The sequence below is a fragment of the Callithrix jacchus genome, chromosome 13, assembly GCF_049354715.1.
Source record: "Callithrix jacchus isolate 240 chromosome 13, calJac240_pri, whole genome shotgun sequence".
NCBI classification, from domain to species: domain Eukaryota; kingdom Metazoa; phylum Chordata; class Mammalia; order Primates; family Cebidae; genus Callithrix; species Callithrix jacchus.
The window spans coordinates 88,891,468-88,915,724 of NC_133514.1; the positions used below are offsets into that span (position 1 = coordinate 88,891,468).

The 24,257-nt window shown below is 41.8% G+C and overlaps 1 protein-coding gene and 1 long non-coding RNA gene across 3 annotated transcripts in view; one reads left to right on the top strand and one right to left on the bottom strand.

Annotated features, from left to right (window-relative positions):
• Window positions 1-732: 732 nt before the first annotated feature.
• EPG5 (ectopic P-granules 5 autophagy tethering factor) overlaps window positions 733-24,257 on the bottom strand; it is a 118,023-nt gene continuing 94,498 nt past the window's right edge. For both annotated transcript variants that reach the window (XM_017963447.4, XM_002757218.6), the window contains exons 36-44: window positions 21,939-22,114; window positions 19,576-19,761; window positions 18,827-19,036; window positions 17,664-17,808; window positions 13,689-13,931; window positions 11,888-12,104; window positions 10,874-11,089; window positions 8,316-8,430; window positions 733-5,448 (exon numbers count right to left, since the gene is read on the bottom strand). In XM_017963447.4, the coding sequence (XP_017818936.3) occupies window positions 5,266-5,448; window positions 8,316-8,430; window positions 10,874-11,089; window positions 11,888-12,104; window positions 13,689-13,931; window positions 17,664-17,808; window positions 18,827-19,036; window positions 19,576-19,761; window positions 21,939-22,114 (1,691 nt within the window). In that variant the 3' untranslated portion in view covers window positions 733-5,265. The remainder of the gene's footprint in view (window positions 5,449-8,315; window positions 8,431-10,873; window positions 11,090-11,887; window positions 12,105-13,688; window positions 13,932-17,663; window positions 17,809-18,826; window positions 19,037-19,575; window positions 19,762-21,938; window positions 22,115-24,257) is intronic.
• On the top strand, window positions 5,520-7,418 carry LOC144579053 (uncharacterized). Its single transcript, XR_013525877.1, has 3 exons — window positions 5,520-5,624; window positions 5,807-5,896; window positions 7,291-7,418. It is a non-coding gene; the product is annotated as an uncharacterized LOC144579053 (long non-coding RNA).

Below are 24,257 nucleotides of genomic sequence, written 5' to 3' on the forward strand. Positions count from 1 at the left end.
AAGAGGGAAAAGGGCTGTCTTCAGAAGAGGAGCATTTTTGGAGAAAGATCGTTCCTTTCAGAGTGTCTGCACCGGTCTGGAGGCAGTTAAGCTGAAGGCTGCATGAGAAGGAAGTGAGACAACCTGCCTCTAGGCCACTTTCCAACCCTTAAATCCTGTGGTTCCCTCTGGTTTCAAAGCTACCAAGCTTAGACAAGGATGAAGGAGCCATAACCCACTCCCAGAAAGGCGTTGGTGTTATTTTCAAATGGAATGTGCAGACCCTTCTCCACACCTTGGCCCATTCAAAGTGTATCTTACAAATGTGAGTGAAAAATAACACCAAGAACTCCCTGGCCCTCCTATCACTGAAGGTGGATTTCCCCAGCAGACCAGGACCAAGCTGGGGTTACACTGCCAGAAGCACCCCCACTCCCACCTCATTTGTGCAACTCTTATGGCCCTGCTCTTGGCTGTAACATGGCTCTGGGCTATAACAAGCCCAAGGCCATGGTATAGACTTCTTGACCTCGCTGGGATCACCAGGTGGGTCTCCTGTCCCTGCCAGTTCTTAAATTCTCAAGTTAAAACTTCTATTTGAAATTAGAGGCCTCACCCATAGTGGTGAAAGGTCACAGAATGAAGACTCTATCCATTTCAAAGTTTCTCATAAAAAATTTTTCTTATTGTGATTTACGGATGAAAAAACTGTCAACCAACTTGCAGGAAACAATGAGACATGCCCACCATGTGTAAATTAAACTTGAATCTAGTTTATTTGCAGAATTTTACTTAACCAATTGTCATTTCTTCCTGTTTCTCACCATGACATAAAAACTCACCCTTTGTACAAGTATGAAAAAAGCTGAACAATGAATAAGTAGTGAATATTGCACATTTAAAGTTCAAAATAGAGTTGTGGTTTTTAAAGTTCACACTAGATTTGTGGGAAGAAAAAGAGTTGAACATACTTAAGAAGTATGTGTCTCCACATTAATGATTTTAAACTACTGAAAGAAAAATAAATTCTAACTCTCAGTGCTCAGTGAGAGATATTACATCTGTACATTAAAAAATAAAAGTTATAATCAACAATATTCCTTAGCAATTTCATTATCCCAAAAGAGGATCAGTAGTATAATTTTTTCTTCAAGTTACTTTAATCAGGAACCTACCAGAGTGAAGGAAACCTCAAATACAGCTATTCCTGGACACTGATGCCCAAGGCATGCTGTGGAAACTGGACCAGAATGAAGTCGGCGTTAGTAAGTCTAGAATTTCACCCAGTATGACCCAGACACTTGGAAGATGGCAGGAGATACTATTTTTTTTTTTAAACAACACACTTATTTCCCAACATTATATTCTCCGCTTTGCTTAATAAGACAAAGTTAACTGATCAGAAAAATGATCAGCTAGTATCTCAAAATAAGCTGTGCAGTTGGCCCAATATGAAGAGCAGGTAGTAGCAGAGGATGAAGGGCAAAGTGCCTTGTTGTTAGGCCTGTCATGAAGATGTGGGATGACATCTGTCTTGGGGAACAGCTGATGTTAAGCTCAGGTCTGCATTCTGAACTTGCCGCTAGCTTAATGTGCCCAACACGGGGCACAGCTACTGAAAGCTGATGCTGCCCAAGCATCTAGGAGAGAGAATTAAACTGCTTGGACCACACTGGCACGACTTTAACCCCAGGACCGGAGCCAGAGTGAGGTAAGGGAGGCACCATGGGTGTAAATACAAGGAAGCACCCTCTTGGCACCTGCAGGAAAGCACCGACTTAACTGTGTGCCCCAGTGCCTCATTTGTCTCACCCTAGCCTTGGCCTTGCTAATCCTGGGCATACCCCTCTTAGGATAACATGGACTAATTTGGACACTTTCCCCAAATTGCAGCCCAGTTAGACATGATGGTGGAAAAGGACTAACAAAAGACACTGGGGGATTTAACCTGGAGAGGACTAAAAGGTGAGGGGGTGGGGTGGAAGTGGTGTCAGACATGGAATGAAAACTGGAAATGTCTAAAAGTCTGCCTCAAGGAGGGGCAAGAAAGCAGCCCCAACCTGAACTGCTCTAAGCAGAACCACAACCAATAGGCAATGTGACCAGGAAACATCTCAGTTCAATAGAAAGCAGAACTACAGAGCCTGCCAATGGCAGCGTGGGCCTGCCCATCACAGGCTGGACCACCAGGCACTGGACAGGGGTAAAGGAGAGCCGGGAAGATCCCTGCAGAGAGGGGCATTAGATGAACTTGAATGACCCTTCTGACCTTAAAAGTCTATGATTCCAGGACATTTGCTTCCTGCTCCAGAAGAAAGAATTTCAGGAATAAAAACTCAGTGAAAACGTGTGTATCACCTTCATTTGAAAGGAGCAAGGACATGAACACTCTTGGCTTGTAGGACACGGACATGCTGCTTTTGGTGATGAACTGGGAGGAACAAGAAGGCCATCACTTGGTTGAAAGGAAGTTAGGCTGGTCTCTGGGTTTTCATCTTCAGGACTTTTACTTCCCCTCAAAGAAGTGAGAGACTCAGGCACACAACCCCAGTGGGGCAGAGGTATGGGATGACTGAACCAACAAACGGGTGGTGAGTCTAAGAAACAAGTCATGCCTTGGAGGACTTGAGTGTGCAGGAGCTTTAGAAACATGTACAGGTGGGTCCCGGCTCCACTGCTACTGTCATGCTGTGTAGACAGCTGTGTAGACTCATCAGGCAGGACCTCCCTCCATGTCTGGTGTGTTCCAGCATCCTGACCTTCACTTGTTCTATTAATAGGTGGTGGGACAACATGATTCAGAGATGCAGTCTGCCTCTGCAACCCACCTGTGCACTGCAGGATGGGGAGTGATGGACAGCCAGAGAGATGCTTTTCATGGTGACCAGAAGGCTGCCTCCTCCTGCTCCCAGGAAGCTGTTAGACATCCTTATTATCAGGTCCCGATGCCACTGTTGGCCGCCCTAAGGTGAAGTCTGGAGCCTGCAGCAGTTCACCCTCCACGCTGCTCAGTCCATGAGGCCTTGGTCTTGCTTGATTCCAATACTGATGTGCAGCACCCATCACTGATTCCGAACCCATAGCCCCGTGCTCTCTGGAGGCCAACAGTTTTTTCAGGCAAAGGTTCATTACCCCTTCAAGACAATGGGCAGGCTGGTCTCTCTGCCGCCCTTCTTTCCCAGGAGGCTACAGCAGCATGGCCATGTCTGAACTGTCAGTGTCTTTATAACACGTTCCTAGCCCAGAGTTTCCCATAGAAACCTATGAGTTTTGAGTCAACCTTCCAAGGTTAAGCAAGAAGGAGTTAAAGAGGAAGAGCTTTTACTGACCATCTCTGATGATGAATGAAGTTCAATGTCAAATAAATTAGATGACATCAGGCATAAAAACCGACATAAACTTTAACAGCTGAAGCATTTTACAAGATAATATGATATCCCTATAACTTAATTCTTACCAGTTACAGCCAAAGATTTATTTATTTTTTATAATTTTTACAGACCAAAAACATTATACAGATCATAATTTTCTTTAAAATGTACATACTGTCACTCAAAAATTTCACATTCTAGGATATCAATAATTATATCCTCCTCAAAGAAAACACAAAATATTTCCAAATAAAAATCACTGTTGCCAGATCAGACTATTAAACTGTCCACAGCTTCTCAAATTTTCATATACACAGAACAAGATGACTGATTTTGAAAATGGAGAGAAGCAAAAATAAGAAAAGTTGAGACAGTCCCTCTGAGATGGACGTTTTGTGGCCTGTAAAACTCAAGAGACGGAAGAGGGATGTTCTTTATCAGAGCTGCAAAGCATGTGTGTAAGACAGAATAGTCCTGTCCAACTAAAGAAATTTGAAATAAAGAAAAGCTCCTCCCAACTTCCCAATTTTGGGGGAAGCATTCCAAAAGGATATCTGAGAAGAGATTAACACTCTGTTAACTCCATCACTATACCCCTATAAACGTTCTTGGTAGCTGTTTAGATAATTTTAGGTAAATATTCTCGAGCTACAAACTACCCACACATAAAGACACATTAAGCCAGCTGTGCAGGCAAAATCCATCTAGAACTGACAGAATGAGGAACGTGATGACAGAAGTCAAACTGCTCATTCCTGGGAGAAGTAACATGAGCAAGAAGATGGCCACGGAACAAGGCAAAGTTACACCCAGGCTTTGGTAATGAATGAACTGTCAACAACAGAAGGCACGTGGCTATTGAAAAAAAGCCAAATTTCAGTAGAGCTCCTGACCTGAACCAGTTTCCACAGACAAGTGTTTCAGCAGGTCCACTGGCCTCATCTGAGTTGAAATATGAAGTGAAAAAACAAGCAGGGAACAGAGAATCAGGTCTTCAGTCTCCCTCGGTCTCAGTCTCCTGACAGTAAGCCTTTCAGATACCAAATGTGGTGTCTATCAAAGAGTGCAAACTTAGGTGTCAACAGGGGCAAGTGATGCAAATGAGGCAAGGGTCAGGGCCCGAGGGAATGCAGGGACTCTGGTGACTGGAGAGTCAGCCCTGTCTGCACTCCTCACCAAGTGTACCAAACAAAACATCTGTGCAAAACAGGCTCCTCCCAGACGGCCAGCTTGCCACTCTGATTCAGACAGGCAGCTCCTTCTCCATGACGACACGTGGCTGGATGGAAATGGACTTGTCATCATCTCTACTGCCCACTATAACCACGATCAAGTGGTCATATTTTACACATGACCCACTTTAACTAACTCAGCATTTTTACTCCCTTCTGAGAAAGACAATACTTTAAAGCTATTGTATTTCCCCACATTTGAGAAATAAAGAAATCTTCAAAACTGACTTTTTTACTTTAAAGGAACACAAATGGGGTTTAAAAGTAAGAGTACTATGTGACTTCCAAGGTTGTCAGATCTGGAACATTTAAATAAAACGGAGACAGAAGTGGAAACATACAAAGAACTCCATCTGGAGGTCTTGTGAGATGACACTGGGCAGCCATGAGTGGCTCTGGACCCAAGTGGAACTTAGTAAGTTTCTCTTGCGGAGAAACATAAAAACTTAAAAAGTCCCCAGAAGGTCTTAAGAGCTAAGAAAACACACACACACACACGCACACATGCGCACACACACGCACACAGAATTATCTAATATCTAATGTCTCCCAACTTGCATCTCAGTCAACTACACATTGGCCGAACTGCGTTCTGCAGTGAAATTGAGCAAAGTTACTTATGTAATAGCAGAGTTAAATGTAAACATAAACAGCAACGGGGTTTTCCAAGAGCCTCAGTGTTACTATCGTATGTGGTCCAAATAATGCACTTCTGGATACAGACAGTTAACGAGAAGAGCCAAGAAGCTTTTCCCATCTTGAAGGCAATGGCCAGGATGCCTTACAAATTGAGTGGCTTGCAATATTTGATCCTGGTATTCAATGTACTGCTTACTTGTTGCCATGGATTCAAGAGCATTCAGAGCCTAAAAGACATGGAAGACGAGAGGGTTAACTCCACAGAGGCACGTAACATGACTGCCACAGGTGCAGCACACCCATTATTACTATGTACTTCAACTGTGAGCCCTATGGGAAGGAAGCCACAGAACTGAGGTTAGGAGCCTGGAAGGCAGACGGTGATTACCACAACCAGAACAAGGTCAGCAGCCCAAGCTTCTCTAGCCTTTGCAGCATCCCACACCCAGCCTTCCCTCTTCCTGTTCTGTGCTATTTCCCAACCTTTCCTTACTGAGAGCCACTGCTGTGGCAGGCTGCTCTTGTTGCCAGCCCCTCATCTGTCACACCCGTTTCTAAAGCCTGCCTTGTCCTTGTTCTCCCCAGTCCCAGCTGTGGGGTCCTCCCCACCAGATTGTCTGCTTCTTCCGTTCCTGATCCCAACCGGAAATCCCAGGCACCAGCCTCTGCTTTTGGGTATGTTCCTAGGTTATGAGATAATGTCACATGAAACTATAACGGAAAGGAATTCTAGAGGAACCAGTTACTAACTGCTGCCAAGAGCAAGTGAGAAGGTTGTTAAATCAACCCACAAGCATAAAGTACAGATCAGATTCCTCCCGAATCCATCTGACAAATGACACAAAATCATGGCAGAAAGTGTTCCCATGCCTCTCTTCAGAAGAAGGAAAGAAAAACATTCTTTGACTTCATAATTTTGATTATTCCTTTCTTCAGAGTAGGAGAAGAGAAGGGGAAGAGACTGTCTATGGAGAAAACAAAAAATCAACAGTGGCTCTTGAGGGTGGAGAATTTTTTTTCCAACTTAATAAGCTCATCCACCCCCAGGCTTCTGACGGTGTCCTCCTCCTCACCGGGGCACATCCCCCACCATGGAGTCCCCCACTCCCTCCTGGTTCCTTTTACAGAAACCACTGCACTAGAAAATATGTATTAGAAGATGGAATGTGCTTGATTCAAAAACAATTATTTTTTTGAGGATAATAAACTAGAATTTTATAAATTAACTACCAGGAGGGCTGTAGATGGAAGTCTTTAGGTTGAAAATAAACTGAAGGCATCTGGGTACCAAATTAAGACCTATGTAAACACAGTTTAATTTAAGAATAGCAATCAATTGGGACAGGCATTCCCATGAACCACAGTCTCCCTCTCTCTCTCCCTCTTCTTTCCTTCTTTAAATTTAGTCCCCCAAACAGTCTACTTTGACAGTTTACCTAAGAATAATCATTTTCTAAAAAGATAACTTTCTTTAAATCTGAAAATCCTGACGACAAATATGTATGGGACATAGAAGGAGTCATCGCCTGAAGTCTAAGAAATGCAGGCAAAGAGGCCAGGCCTGGGCAGCCTGGGGCCCCCAGCTAAAGCAGGAAACTGACCCTCCAGGTACTGGTGGCCACAGGAGACATAGCCTTCTCAAATACACCCTGCATCTCACTGACTTCACAACCTGCCCTCAGGATATTAATCTGCCCACTGTGCCATTTCATGTAAGACAATAGGGGATTCAAACAGCAGCTGCCTAGGCAGTAAGTGACAACTAACAGGTATTTTATAAGCCTAGATACCTATGAAGAACCTGCTAATTGTTCTGTCTGATCCTTGCTCTTAATAACCAAGATCTGACATTGTACGTAGCTGGCTTAAACATGATAAAGCTGCCCCAGCAGAGGGGCTGGGGTGTTTAAGCTCTGACCACTTACAGAGACAGCCCTACAGAGTGGGGAATGGGTAAGACCAGGAGCCAGACCAGCCAGTGTGAATTCCAGGCCCAATGCTTAGGGTGTGTGGTTTGAGACAAATTACTTGGCCTTTCTCTATCTCTCTTTCCTCTTCCAAAAAACCAGGATAATAACAGTTCCCAGCTGGATGCAATGACTTATGCCTATAATACCATCACTTTGGGAGGCTGAGGCGAAGAGGATCGCTTGAAGCCAGGAGTTTGAGACCAACTTCAGCAACAAAGTGAGATCTGTCTCTACAAAAATAAAATTTAAATTAGCCAGTAGTGGCAGTGCATGCCTGTAGTGCAAGCTACTTGGGAGGCCAAGGTGGGAGGATCGATGAGCACAGGAGTTCAAGGCTGCAGTGAGGTGTGATCACACCACGGCACTCCTGCCTGGGCAACAGAATAAAACCCTGTCTTAAAAAATAAAATAGTTTCCGTGCTATAGCATTGTTATGAGGATTAAATTAGTTAAAGCTTTAACTCATTAATATTGATCAAGTTAAAACTTATAACAATACTTGGCACATAGGAAGTACTCACAAATGCTGACCATCATTTTATACTGTGCACCTTTGTACCTGACCAGCATGTCCACAGGTTACAGGAATGCGGCCTTCCATGTTTTTAGAAGAAGCTGTCATCTCTCATAGTTACCATTCTGTCCATGTTAGGTTATTCTAGCATCAGCCAACAATAGCCAACCTTCAGACTCACAAAACAGGAACTACTTTCTCGGTTCTAAGCTAAAGTTCAGCTTATTTCCATTCATCCCATCTGTAGTCACATCTTCTGTGTGAGATCCTAGCCCCCAGCTCCAGCCCCTGCCTCAGCCCAAGCCTGGGGTAGATCAGTGCGTATTCACACTGTCAAAACCAAATTTAATCCTAGACAGGCTTTCCTTTGACCTTACTTCTTCTGCAGTGACAGTAACAGTGATCTAGACAACTGCCTACAAAAATCTGGAGGGGGGCACATGTAATCATTTTCTAATAAGTAGGGCACTACTGAAACACCGTGAAAGGGAACACTGTGCTATCACCACAGACCACCATGTCGTGATGCCCACAGGCTACAGCTGCCACCTCCCTGCCTTCTAGGGAAGATGTGCGAGCAAACTTCTAACCCTTCATTGTATATACTGACCTGCTGAGCTTTGGGGGTCAGATGTAACTCAGAGCCAGGCTTCAAACGGATTTGGTCTTCCATAGGAACCTGAATTGAAAGGAAGGCAGCCATGCTTCGGGCAACCACTCGAAACCTTCAGCATTAGGGAGAGGTCGGGAGAAGTAAATGATTAGTAAAGTAAGCATTTTGAAATAAACACCATATTTTCTATCACAAAACAAGATTAACACATTTCAAGATCTACTGTGCTGTTCACCTTCTCAGGAAAATCTTAAATATGATCAAGAAGAATTTATCCACTATCACCATCCAAACAATATATGTATAATTCAGATTCAAGAATGAAAGTGTTGGCAAAGATGGGAAATAACTGGAACCCCTGCACATTGCTGGTGGGAGTGTAAATGGTGCAGGCTCTAGAGAAAACAGTTTGGCAGTTCCTCAACAATTGAAGCATAGAGTTACCAGAGGACCCAGCAACTCCACTCATGGGTATACACCAAAAACTAAAACAGATGTTCTAACAAAACTGGTAAGCAAATGCTCATAGCAGCATTATCTGCAATAGCCAAAAGGTCCATCAATCCAAACGCCCAAATGTCCATCACCTAATGAATGAATAAACAAAACGTGGAATACAATGGAATAGTATTCAGCCATAAAAGAAAATGAAGTGCAGATACATGCTATAACATGAATAAACCTTGAAAACTTTATGTTAAGTGAAAAAAGTCAGACATAAGGGGCCACACATTATATGATTCCATTTATATAAAGTGTCCAAAACAGGATTTAATACATAAAGTCATAATGTCAATTAGTGGTTGCCAGAGAGTGCGAGTTGAAGGGAATGGAGGTGCCTACTTAATGGGTGTAGTAGAGTGATGAAAATGTTCTGAGGCTAGATTGCGGTGATACTGTGGATGTTCTAAATGTCACTGAACCGTGCATATTAAAACAGGTACCATGGAAAGTTTTAAGTTATGTGTATCTTATCGTAATTTTTTTAAAAAAGAATAAAAGACACAAGCCAAATTTAAGTAAAACAAAATCACAACAGTCCTGTTAAGTTCACCGCAAACAAAGAAACGTGATGTAAACTGGTTTGGAATGAGTGATTCCCAAAGCAACACCACCAAAATGGGCTATTCCACAAGAATGCTGACATCATCAAGTCTGCAAACTCTTCAACACTGACAGGGGCTTGAAAAGAAAACCATGATGTAAGTATTATGAGAGAAAATGGGAAGCTATTGGCAAATTCTTTCATGCCTTGGGATTTTTTGCAACAAAAATCCAGACTTGTTTCTCATTACTTATCTTTCTTACCAAAAGACCTTTTTTTTTGAGAGAGAGAGAGAGAGAGAGAGAGTCCTGCTCTGTCACCCCGGTTGGAGTGCAGTGGTATGATAACAGCTCACTGTAACCTCTGCCTCCCGGGTTCAAGCAATTCTCCTGTCTCAGCCTCCTGAGTAGCCGGGACTACAGATGCTTGCCACCACACCCAGCTAATTTTTGTATTTGTGTTTGTATTTTTATTTATTTTTGAGATAGGGTCTCACTCTGTTGCCTAGGCTGGAGTGCAATGGCATAAGTTCAGCTCACTGCAATCTCTGTCTCCTAGGTTCGAGTGATTCTCCCACCTCAGCCTCCGGAGTAGCTGAGACTACAGGCGTGCACCACCATGCCTGACTAATTTCTGTATTTTTTGTTAGAGATGGGGTTTCACCATGTTGGCCAGGCTGGTCTCAAACTCCTGACCTCAAGTGATCTGCCTGCCTTGGCCTCCCAAAGTGCTGGGATTACAGGCGTGAACCACTACATCTGGCCACCAGCAGATATTAACCCAGCTTGACAACTTAATGTTCACCAAACTGAGTCCTTCACAGGTTTTGGATTTTTCTGAATGCATCAGTGCCCAGCTGATTTGGCTTTTTTTTTTTGAGATGGAGTCTCACTCTGTCACCAGGCTAGTGTAGAGTGGTGCAATCTTGGCTCACTGTAACCTCTGCCTCCCAGGTTCAAGCAATTCTCCTGCCTCAGCCTCCTGAGTAGCTGGGACTACAGGCACACACCACCACGCCTAGCTAATTTTTGTATTTTTTATTTATTAATTTTTTTAGTAGAGATGAGGTTTCACCATATTGGCCAGGATGGTCTCAATCTCCTGACCTCACGATCTGCCCAACCCGGCCTCCCAAAGCACTGAGATTACAGGTGTGAGCCACTGCACCCGGCCTGACTTGGCTTTTAAACTAAGCTCACATACCATTCATGAATGGCTCAAAACCAAAAAGAAACCAGTAGTGCAGTTAGGTAACAAAGTCAAAACACAACAGGAGACACTATTAAAAATACTGTTTGAACTTAAAATTTTTTAAAAAGGTAAGAAAAAATAAAAATGCTTTTTAGAATGTAAAGATGTAATCAGGCTCTGGTGGGTTTTTTTTTCCATTAATCTTTCTGGAAAACCTAGATCCTAAGTCGAAAAACCTACGAAAGTATCACAACCTGTAAGTAGGTACAGATGTCTGAGGCCTATTTAGAAGAACAGTATTAGAAAGGCGCTTCCTCACCTGTTAGACAAGGGCGACTTCCGGCCCAACCCGATCGCCCCCAGGATCCCGGAGCTGAGCCTCTCCTCAGCCACGAGGCTCTGCCTGCTCTGAAGCATGAGCAGAATTCGAATGACAGATTCTGTCAGGACGGAGTCATTCTGCTCTGTCTGAATGAGGGACAGCTGCAGGACTTGGTGCCACCACAAAAATAGCTTTGCCTCTTCCTCCATGGAGCTAGGGGAGGCACCGGAGGAAAATAAAATTAGAAATGAATTTTTTCCACTCCCATTTAACTGCAAGTCCACATCAGAGTTTTAAGGATAGGAGACATTCAGGACTTCAAAAGCACAGACTAACGGCCAATGTTAATAAAGCAATGGGATTAGAACCACCACCATCTATGGACACTTACTCCACGCCACTGTGATGGACTTTCTGTGCTTCTACTTAACCCTCATAACAGCCCTATCAGGTAGGGGTTACTGTCTCGACTTAACTGGTAAGAAAACTGATGCTTGTTGTTTCAAAATGCCAGTTTCAGGAAACAAAAAATCTGCTCAGAAAACTGGCCCATCAAATTAAGAATCCTTCCAGGCCGGGCGCAGTGACTCACACCTGTAATCTCAGCACTTTGGGAGGCCGAGGTAGGTGGGTCACGAGGTCAAGAGTTCGACATCAGCCCGGCCAATATGGTGAAACCCAGTCTCTACTAAAAACACAAAAAATTAGCCAGGCGTGGTGGCACATGCCTGTACTTCCAGGTACTCGGGAGGCTGAGACAGAAGAATCACCTGAACCCAGGAGGTGGAGGTTGCAGGAAGCTGAGATTGCGCCATCGCACTCCAGCCTGGGTGAAAGAAAGAGATCATCTCAAAAAAAAAAAGAATATTTCCAAAACATATGTCACCATACCTTAAAATCTAATATTTTATGCATCACTTGGTTCTGTGTACTTAAATCTACACTTAAACTCTAAATTCCAAGTTAACCAGATACAGCAAATTTGATGTCACAGCCTGAGGGCCAACATACCCTGGGTACACCTGTTCCAGCCACTTGCTTAAGATAAGCAGCACTTTCATTTCATTCCTTAGAGTCTGTTCGGTGTTTAAACACTGAAGTAGGTAGACGTAAAGTGTCAAGTAACTGCCCAGGGCGAGGCACTCCTGCAGGAACTCTTCCATGGTGAGCTCGGGAACCTGAAGGGACACCAGAATGGGGCCCCATCCTGAATTCTGTTTGAGAGAGCCTAGAACACGAAGGGGAGAGAGATATCAAGATATAGGCAGGAATCTAATTACCTGACAACTCTAGCGAATATTTTCACTTTAAGCTTCATTTGTTTTTTTGACATAGCAATCTATGAGATAATGAGCTTCATGACCCTGGAGGCTGCAAAAGTGAAACGTACCTCAGGGCTCGGACTGGGAAGCCCTCGGGCCAGATGCCTGTCCCCAGCATAGCCACAAGAAAGATTTAAGAAATCAGAATTCAGGGCTGCATAGGTAAAAATCAGCTTTCTATCACATTATGGTCCTTAAAAACACATGTAGACACTGCCTGTCCTGGTCAGTTAAGAGTTTTAACTTTAATACCCTTTTTAAGAACATATGAACACTCATGCTTTTCCACAGGAAACTGTTACCACTTAATCCATGAGTAGTTTTAGTTATCAAAGCTTAGTTTAACTCACATATTGAAACTGTTTGATTTTAGTAACACTGATGAGTTTGGAATAGCAGTGTTATCCTAATGGTTCTCCACTCTTTGGGGGAGTGAGGATGGCATGGTGCCATGCACACCACCTCTATGGGTGGACACATGCTATTCATGGGTGGTCAGGACAGGGCAGATGGCAAGTTGTGGGCACTTCCTGGATCCTCGCTCCAGTAGCTCTCCTTTTTACCCCTCCTTCTCTCCCACTGACTGCAGTATGATGTGTATCTGGATAGCAGAGTTGAGAAGTGCTATTCTCAGCAATTCTGTTTTGTTTTTTGAGACAGTCTCACTCTGTCGCCCAGCTTGGAGTGCAGCAGCGTGATCTTGGCTCACTGCAACCTCCGCCGCCTGGGTTCAAGCAATTCTCCTGCCTCAGCCTCCCAAGTAGCTGGGACTACAGGCATGCATCACCATGCCCGGCTATTTTTTTGTATTTTTAGCAGAGACAGGGTTTCACCATGTTAGTCAGGCTGCTCTTAAACTCCTGATCTCAAAACATCCGCCCTCCTCGGCCTCCCAAAGTGCAGAGATTACAGGTGTGAGCCACCACTCCTGGCCTATTCTTCAGCAATTCTTAATCAGATTAAGCTACTTCCAGAGTCTCAGAGTTTAGAGGCAGAAAGTAGAAAAGATTTTTAAAAAGGAGTATGAATGAGCCCTTCATAATGCTTTAAAAAGATCTGATAAGCAGCAATTTTAAAAACTTCTATGAAAACTCCTTTTACCAAAAGTGACAAAAACAGGGAAAAGTAACCTCCTGGATCATGATGATATAGATTCTGGTTTACAGCATTTGTTTTGAGAACTATGACTTGGCCCGTGACATAACACAGTTTGCATGTCTCACATTCCCAAACAAATGTGAAGTGAATTAGAGCTTTTTTTCCCTTGAAACATGATCGTACCAACAGACATGGCCACAGGTCCTCACGCTAACTGCAGATCCTTATCAAAAATACATATATTCAGAAATGTCCACAACATTTGCAGAGCAGAAAATTAGAATGGCAAATCCCTCACTGGGAAGGATCTGGAAAGATATCTCCTGATGACAATGCTTTAATCTTTCTGGAAAAGACCAATACAATGGGAGCGAAAGGTGACCTCCTCTTACTTTCATTGAAGTAGGCAGTGATACAGGCTTCTGTAGTCTCAGCCATGTGGCGGACAGACGCCAGGCTCTGGCAGGCTGCTGTTAAAAGGGGCAGCACCACCAGCCCATGCATTTTTTGGCCAATCCAGGTCCGGATACTGCCCCGAAGGAACTCTGCTGTTGGAATAGTCGCATTGTTCATCATCATCAGGACTTCCATAAAGAGACTGCTGAGGGCCATGTGGCGGGTCTGGCTGTCCATGTCTGAAAGGAACATAGACACACTCAAGAATGGCTACCAGAAAGGTGATATCCATGCAATCAGGAGAATAACAGTGCTTCAATCTTAGCTGCTCTCCAGGCAGATTTTACAGTGCTAGTAGCTGACTGCAAGGGACCGGAAGGAAGGTTCTGGATGGCATTGAGCTTCTCTGTATAGAATGCAGTACACAGTTTATAAGAGTAAGTGCAGGAACTACAGTGAGTTCCCTGGGTACAGCAGCATAGCAGAGCAATACTTTAATAAATAGACAAATCTGAAGCTGGCGTGAAAGAGTAACTTAGCAGAACATGCCTAGTCAGTCTCTATTTTCCATCCTTTACTCCTGGAAAACCAAATATGTAGATCTCACCAGTCATTCAGTAAACCAAGAAGCAATAGTACTCACTATCACTGCCACCAATGTCAATATTCTAGGGTGATTTACACACGTGAAAGGTTATTACTTAAAACTAAATATAAATATAAGGAAAACCTTTGTAAAGGCTCCTAATAGTAGCTCTATTATTTCTTTGTTATTTAAATAAGGAAAATAAACAGACTGATAATTTTTTGAAAAAAATTGGAGGCAAAGAGGAATTTAAGAAAAAGAACAGATTTATCTTACAAGAGAATTTCAAATAACAGAAGGTCACTGAGGTAGATTCCTTCTTTCATACTCAGAAACAGAAAATATTGTTGACTAAGAGTTGACCAGAATAATTTTTGCAAACTCTTTAGCTTTCCTTAAGTTGGGGACATTTTTTTTTAAAGGAGTAGAACTGTAGTTTTCACACAACAAGGATTCAGTATTTACGACAATAGGAATGGTAAAAAATTGAGAGAGAGATCTTATTCATCACATCTATCAAAACAAATTCATCTACTTATGCAGGGTTAAATAAACCTTCACTTGATCTTCCTGTGCGACCTCCTTATTATGAAGCCAGGACTTAAAAAACAAGTTTGAGAGAGAGAGATAATAACAGTTCATCTGTCTCAAACTTGGGCAGAAATACACAGTTAGAGATCATCTGGCTCTTACAAAGTTTTCTGCCTTACAGTTCTATTTATCTGATATTAATATGCTATGCCAGCTTTGTATTTTAATATTTGCCTGATATAATCACCTTGTGGAAAGCTTTCTATATCTTTATGCTTTTGATGTATTTCTTATAAACAGCTTAAAGCTAGACGTTGTTGGTTATTAATCTACTTTAACAATCTTTGTCTTTTAACTAACGTCTTTTGAACATTAGTCTCTTTACCAACACATTTGAATTTTATCACCTTATTCTGGTTATTTTTCTCACTTTCTCCAGGCTTCCTTTCTTGCCTTCTTTGGACTGAACACATTTTAGACATTCCTTTTGATCTCCCTCTACTAACTTGGTAATTGTCCATTTTAATTTCTATTCTTTTGGTTAAGTTCTTGAAATTTTTATAGTCATACTTTATCAAGGTATCAAGTTAATCTCTTGACCCACTAAACAGTACAACTTTAGAACACTTTTTTTTTTTTTTTTTTGAGATGGAGTTTTGCTCTTGTTACCCAGGCTGGAGTGCAATGGTGCGATCTTGGCTCACCGCAACCTCCGCCTCCTGGGTTCGGGCAATTCTCCTGCCTCAGCCTCCTGTAGAACACTTTTAACTCAACCTCCTACTGAGCATGCTTTAGTATTTCCTTTAGTGACATCTACTGGGACAAACTCTCTCAGTGCTGAATGAAATTATGGTTCTTTACCTCACCTTCGTCATTAAAGGGTAGTTTCTTAGTTTACAATTCTAGGTTATGAGTCATTTTCTCATAGCATATTGAAGCTGTTATTCCACTGCCTTACAGATTCTGTTACTCGATACTGGGAAGTCAGCCATCAGTCTAAACGCTGCTCCTTGGTAGGCAATCTGCCTTTCCTTCCTGGATGTAAAGGGTTTTTTCATTTTTGTTTTTTTTAACTTTGCCACGGGTGCTTCTGCAGGTTAACTACAGTGTACACAAGTCTGAATTTTTTCTCTATATCTTGTTTGGGATTTGCTGGGTTTACTGAATTTGAGGATTGTTGTCTTCATCAGCCCTGAAAATTTTCACCCATGCTAACTCCAGATATTGCTTCTCCCCAGTTAAGTATCTCCTCTGCTTCTGGAATTCCACTTGGATAACAGGATGTTTACTGACCTTCTCAGCCTACCTTCTGTGCCCTTTAACCTCACTTTCATGGTCTTCTTGCTTGTTTTAGAGAAGGGGTCTCACTATGTTGCCCAGGCTGGAGTGTAGTGGCTATTCATACACAATCATTGGACCCTGTGGCCTCGAACTCCTGGCCTTAAGCAATTCTCCTGCCTCAATCTCCTGCCAAGTAGTCCCATGTGCCACCATGCTCAGCTCACTTTTACATTCCTTCTCTGTTCCCCTGTGCTGCAATCTGAGTATTTTCTTCAGATTTATTTTCCAGTTTACCAATTTTTCTTCAGATGGGTTTAATCTATCTTTGAACTTATCTGTTAAGTTTATTATCTTCATATTTTTCATTTCTAAAATAAATAAGTCTCTCAAATCTGCGTATTTCTACAATCCCTTGCTTCTTACTGAGATCTTCAATTCTCTCTTATTTCAGCATATAATAAAAATACCTTTTTGGCTTACTATACTAACTATTCCACTATCTTTAATCATTTCATATCTGACACTGCTGTTTTTTTTGTGATTTTTTTTACTATGAGTTTCTTGGAACTTTGAGGCTTGAGTTAAAGACTGGTTTCTCCAAACAGGATCTATAGTTGCTTTTTGCCGAATGCTGGTGGCAGTGCCAACCGAGAGGTGGTTGTTATTATTGCTGACTTATATATATATTTTATTGCACTTTAGGTTTTGCTGACTTTAACAACCTAGGTAGCCTGAATTCTTGCTTCAAAACCACATGAGGGTCAGCTTGTTATCAATTCTTAAAATTGGTATCTCTTTTCCTGCCACATAAACATTTAACCTAACAACAAGGCAAAAACGGATAACTGTCTTTGCCTTACTCTCACAGGAGCAGGTTTACTTCTAGCTCATCTTTACAGTGAAAATGTCACCCTATGGATTATGTATGGGATTTCCTTTTAGACTCCTATCTTAGGCAGGCCCTGGGCTTCAACGCCTTCCCCTAATATCTAAACATATTCAGCAAAATTCTTCAGGGTGACAGCTGTCTCAGTACTCCACCTACATTTATGGGTTTCTCCTTTCACTTAGGTTCTGGCCTCTGAGATTTCCTTACCTTTTTGCCACTTTAATAAACCGGAGATTTATTAAATTTCTGGTTTCTTAAAAGCATTTCATCCAGCACCCACTTGTCTTCAGCAGGAGAGGCAGTCAGCATGTCTAGTCTACCGAACTGCCAGGAGCACAAGTTCTCCATACACAGGTTCTTGACAAGTCTACAGGTGATTCTGAAGTGCCCTCCCAGTTAAAGACCAAAATTCCTAGAAATATAGCTCACTGGAAGGTGTCTGAATTTCCCAATCATTAGATCCCATCAAGTAACTTAACACAGTCTCGCCCAACACACACCAGCATCTGTCAGGGTCAATCCTTCCCCACCGCTGAGTCCCTGGTGTCCAAACACCTGTCTGACCATTGCTTCTCTAGAAAGAGGAGTGCCAGTGTCCTGAACGTCCTCCTGATCTCACAGTGCCTCACACACAGCAGGAATGCATTGACTGAATGAATACAGGAGTTCTGAATGGTCACTTACCGGGCGGGTTAAAGACAATGATATCATCTAAGAGCTTAGACATTTCCTGTTCTAGGACTGCTAAGGTGATTTTTCCATTTTGTTCCAGAGTGCTGAGGAATTGAACCATCTGATGAGTAAAAGCTTGGCATTTTGGAACTGCATCCTGACAGAAAAAAAAAAAAAAATCATTCAAACAAATCCAAGCAAGGAGTGTTAACTGCACATTTCCTGGGAGTATGGCACTGCACTGAATGCTTGGGTAGGGAGTAGAGGGGACCACATGGCCCAAGGGCCCTGTCTCTAGTAAAAGGTAAATCTATGGTAACACTTTGGCCAGGGCCCATGTTTTCCCAAATTCTGGCAGAATACTCTTCCTTTTTTACTGTAAGAATAACAACATTAACCAAACACTAACTACTTGCCGGAAACTTTTCCAAAAACTTTTATGTTCATTATCTAATTCAATCCTCACAACACCACTTTGAGGCAAGGTACTTTTTTTTTTTTTTTTTTTGAGATGGAGTCTTGCTCTGTCACCCAGGCTGTATTGCAGTGGTGTGGTGTGATCCTGGCTCACTGCAACCTCCACCTCCTGGGTTCAAGCAATTTTCCCACCTCGGCCTCCCAAGTAGCTGGGACTACAGGCACCTGCCACCATGCCTGTCTAATTTTTGTATTTTGAGTAGAGATGGGATTTCACCATGTTGGCCAGGCTGGTCTCGAACTCCTGACCTCAGGTGATCCGCCAACCTCAGCCTTCTAAAGTACTGGGATTACAGGCGTGAGCCACCATGCCCAGCCTTTGCAAAGTACTATTTCTAATTAGATAAGAAAACTGAAAGACTTGCCCTGTCAGACCTCAAGCTCATACTACCACCCAGCCTCCCTGCCTGCTATTCTGTTGCCAGTAATGTTCAGATCATGAAACCAGTAGCTTACTGGCAGCTCTCAATCCTTTTGACCTTTCATCAACGTGTGACACTGCTAGTAAGTAAAGGCTCACCCAAAGGGAGAACTCAACCCAAAAGATCTCCAGGGCCAAAATATGAGTGTATAATAATACACATCCTGTGACTTCCTCTGCTGAGCAGTTCCTAGGTTCAAGACTGTCCTTTGTAGCACTTACGTTACTACCAATCTCCAAGAAAAGTCCCCACCTTCTAAACTACCTCTCAACTTACGAGATGCTTCTGGCTGTCAGTAGGAATGGAAAGGCCTGCAGACACTTTTAGGAGCTTCATGATTAATTCAGCAAAAGATTCCTTTGTCAGGATGATGGATGGCGGGTAATGGCTGCTGAAATAACCTAGCACACTCTGGTACGACACAATATCCACAAGATGCCATGAAAGTGAGCTTGTCTGTCCAAGGAGATTAAGTAAAGGTGAATCCTAAAAATAAAACACATATTCCTTTAGTTCCAGAGCCCCAGTTTTACCAGAAATGTGTGTCGCTAAGTAGTCTGTGGAATAACCACTAAGACAGCCTATGGTAAGCACAGGACAGTTATGATGTCAAGTATCTACTCGAATTAGGTGTACTAGTGAGAGCAATAACCAAAGTCTTGGCAAAAACACATTCATATTAAGATTTATTAAGTATTTGGAACCAAAGTTCTTTTCTTTCAAAAGAACTCTCTGTTCTGGTGGGACATGCCAAAATGGCTTCAAGAAGCATACAAGAGATTTTATGAGATGTAAAATAAAGTTGATTAATATATTCTAACTCAGTGTGGTTCTTTGCATAATTTAGAATCAGATAATGAGCTATCCAAGAAAATCAGGCATCTGGTTAAAGGTACGTCTCACATGCCAAGCATCTGTTCATACTGATAGGGGCAGTGGAAAAACAACTGAAAAACTACAACCTAGTAGAAAGCAAAGATCTAAGCAGCCTCGCCAGGTTTTTGCCATAAACTTCCCAAACTTACTGTTTGGTCTACCAGTTGAACTTCCTTTGCCAATAAAATCATCATAAAAAGGAGGCAGACAATCATCCTGCGGGTTTCTGGGTGAGGACTGGGATTCCAGGCATCAGAGAGAACGCTAACCCAATTGACTTCACAGAGTACAGACCCCAAAAATAAGAAACAGCTCTTGGGGCTTCCTCGTTCCACCTAAAAGGAAAAGAATTAAAATCAATGTGTTGCCTTGTGCTGTCTAAGTACCTGGAAAATGTATGTAAATTGTTTCATAATTATGTTTTTAAAAAACACTTTTTCCCCAGATTATACCACTTACAATCTCACCTCCTAGAGATTTAGACTTGATATTTGTAATATCTTTCCTTCTGCAGTGTATGTGTATATATTTTAGTTTGTCTGTTCGGATTTCATCATTTATTCCAATCACTGTTATCAAGAGAGAAATGACCTTTCCTAACCCCACCCTGGGTAGAGAATCACTGCCACAGTAAGTCACTGGAGCTGTAGGGAGTAAATCCGAATCCTCAGGTGTCCCAGCACAGGGCAATGCTGAAGTTACTAGTCAGTAGTCCCCAAACTTAAGTGTGTATCAGAACCAAGTGGAAGGTGTATTGAAAGAGATTGCTGGACCTACCCCTAGAGCTTTTAATTTTGCAGATATGGTTGGAGAGCAGGAATGTGTAAGCTCCCAGGTAATACTGATGCTGCTGTCCCAACAACCCTACCACTTTAAGATGCATTACGCTAGTATATGTTACTTATATTGCCTTTTTAATGTAATTTTCTACTATAACAATGTCTCCATATTATTAGTCTTCATAATTTTTCATGACTATATAACGCTTAAATTCCATTTAAAATATATTAGAGAATGAGGAACAGATGTACTATAAAGTATATAAGAAACCTCAAAGATCTTTTACAAGCTATTTAATACTTCTAATTTGTCTAAAATAAAACATGGCTACTCATGAATTTTTCCTTTCAAAATGAAGATTAAAAGCTCTATTCTATTTATAAAAGCATGACCAATGGAATTTGGTGATGATTCATTTCTTCCCATTACTGTTATTATATCATGAAAACTACTAATTCTCTTTCTTTTAGAAAATGATTCTTCATTGTCCTTTATAATCTGTTCTCTATCCTCACCCTCAACCTCACCAAAAAAATATGGTTTATTATGCCAACAAGACACAAAGAATTAAAGATCCCCAGCTTCTGGGGAGGTCAGGGCCATCTACCATTGGAATAGAACTCCTAGAGATAGAGTCTACAGCATCCCTTAACAGGCCATGCTACTATTTAATCTGTCTTATAGTTAAGGCCATCCTTTTACTTAGTTAAAATTTCATCTTATAGTTCTTTAAACCACCTTTCTCTAATATGTTCATAACGGTGACAAATACTTATTTAATGCCTGTCTCATATACTAAATCTAGCTATAAAATCATTCTTAAGCCTTGGATTTCTCTAGAACAACTGCCCTCAGCTTTCCTTGCATTTCAGCTACCGAGGAGTGGCTGACAAGAGCAGCACAGATGGGGTTCCATTAAGGGCACTACAAAAGTTGAGTACATTCTGCTAACTGTCATAAATAACTACAGATCTGTATCAAAGCACTTAAGGTGTCTCACTAATCAATTTGACAGTAAGAGTAAACACAAAGTAACTCATGAGACTATGGACAAATGAACTGAAACCACCATAAAAACCTAAGACAAGAGTATAATTTAAAAAAAAAATAGAAAAACAGTAATAGCTCCAAATACCTGACTGGCATGTAAGTTACACCACACTGTTGTCTGGCTTTTGTAACCATTACTTCTACTGCAAAGACTCGCATGCACTGACTGGCACTGTTTTCAGGTCATTTCAGGTCTGTACACGATTATGATGCATCGTCAGTTGTCACAATGCATTTTATCTCCTATAATCGAATTATTCACTTGCATAACTGCTAAAAGAAACTAATAGCTTCAGTACCAATTTACATTTTGCTTTACTAGAACATTCCACAATAAGCAGTTGTTGACACAAACTGTAACGACACAAATCCATAAACAACAACCACGATTAAGTGTGATGGAGGCATTAAACTGTGTACTCACTCAACATTTCAAAGTCTCGGGGATGACTGACATATTATAGAGAAGATCTTTCTCTGGGTTTTAAAAATGGTCCTGTAGATGTTTTAACACAATGAAATGACTTCTGTGGGACACCGTTTTCCACAAGCACCACTGAAGCAACACAGAATGTATTCACAGTCCACTCACACTGCAACTATGCCTAACAACCACAGTGACCAGGCTGCTCACTAGAAGCCAGATCTCTCTAGGCTGCGACCCAGAGAGTGAAGGGCTTACTTTGAAGAAGGCCTCCATGAGCATCTGGTCAGGGTGCAGGTCCTTCCACGGCAGTTTCTGGTACGCACTATGGAAAGTGCACAGGATGAACTCTGGCATTTTGGGTGCTGTACATGCTTCACAATAGTGCATCAAGTGTAACCAAAGGGCTCCTTCATCACCTGGCAACAGCTTATCTAGAATTAAAAAAAAAAAAAAAAGAGCTGAAGATCTTTGGTTTACCTTTAAAAAAAAAAGACAAAATGCAAATTTGAACTAAAGGTCTAAAATCTAAGGTTCTCGTTACTGACTCAATTTCAAAGATTTTTGAGTGGGGAGAGTGGTTAAGGGGACATAAAGGATGATACTTTACTCACTTGGGTAACTGGAATGAGCAGATGGTGTGTGGGAAATAATCAGCTCTTCTTCAAAATTTCTAAATATATGACTTTTTAACTGAAATACTCTCCTACGGCCTGTTGCCCTCAGCATCTACTCAGTCTTACACATTTAGTGCTTCATTCATTTGACACTCAGGAGAAATCCAATCTTCCTCAAAAGGAAATGTTCCTTTTTTCTTTCAAAGAAGACATACAAATGGCCAACAGGTGCATGAAGAAATGCTCAGCATCACTGATCATTAGGAAAATGCAAACTAAAACTGCAACAAGATGTCACTGCACAGCTGTTAGGATAGCTGGTACCAAGAAGGTGAAAGATAACGAGTGTTAGAGAGGATCTGGAGAGAAGGAAATCTTAAACATTGTTGGTGAGAGTGTAATTACTACAACCATTATTGAAAAAGGCATGGAGGTTCCTCAAAAAACTAAAAGTAGACTACCATGTGATCCAGTAATTTCACTTGTGGGTATATTTCAAAAAGAAAGGAAGTCAATATGTTGACGGGATAACTGCATTCCCATGTTCATTGTAGCATTATTCGCAATATCCAAGATAGGGAAACAAGCTAAGCATCCTCAACAGATGAATGGGTATTTCTAAATGTGGTGGATATACACAATGGAATACCAGTCTGCCTTAGGAGAGGAGGAAATCCTGTCATCTGCAACAAAATGAATGAGTCTGGAGGACACCATGCTAAGTGAAGAAAACCAGGAACAGAAAGACAAATGTTACATGATCTTACTCATACGTGGAATCTAATAGAGTTGAACTCATCGAAGTAGGAAGTAGAATGATGGTTACCAGAGGCTGTGGGGTGTCAGGGGAAGAGGGAGGAAATGAGGAGTTGCTGATCAAAAGGGTACAGAGTTTCACAGAGCAGCAGGAGTAGGTTTCAGGATCTATTGTACAGCAGGGTGACTACCATCCATAACAATGCATTACGTATTTCAAAATAAGAAGAGAATAAACTTCAAAGGTCTCACCATAAACAATGATAGGTAAGCAAGGTGATGGGTATCTTAATTAGCTTGATTTAATCACATCACATTGTAAATCACATTGTACCCCACCAATGTATATAATTATCATTTGTCGATCAAAGATAACATTACTATTTTTTTAATTTTAAAAAGGGTGGAAATGTTCCAAATGACTAAAACTTAACTAACCCTTCGTGCAATGAAACTAGCCTAATAACTGTCACTCATGTAAGTCATTCTAAAATAAATCTCATGCTTTTCTGAGACCTGGATTATTACTCAGTATTATCTTCACAAGTATCAATTCCATTAATGTCTTCAAGGTCTAATGACTAATATACGAAACGTTTAGCTAAAACAAGTGGTTTCAGACTTTCTGGTTCTATGCAAGTGGAATGCAGTCAAGAAGACAGAGCCACACACCGTCAGCAACAGAAACCTGATGGTGTCCCTCCACACAAATCTTTACAAAATGGCCAATAAGGCTGGGTGCAGTGGCTCACACCTGTAATGCCGGCACTGGGGAGGCTGAGGCAGGCAGATTACCTGAGGTCAGGAGTTTAAGAACAACCTGATCAATATGGTGAAACTCCATCTCTACCAAAAATGCAAAAATTAGCCAGGTGTAGTAGTGGGCGCCTGTAATCCCAGCTATGCAGAAGGCTGAGTTGGGGGAATTGCTTGAACCCGGGAGGCAGAGGTTACAGTGACAGAGATCATGCCACTGCACTCCAGCCTGGGCGACAGAGTGAGATTCCTCCAAAAAAGAAAAGCCAAATGAGCATCAACACATTGTACTAGACAACTCTCATTTTTAACATGCGTGTGCCGTCAATTCCACAACCCAGCATGAAACAGGAAAGCACATTTTTAACAACCTTCAAGACAGAGGTTAATGATAGCATTTGTTTACATATAGATAAAAGGCAGTTTTGTTTAGATAAAGTTGGGTAAG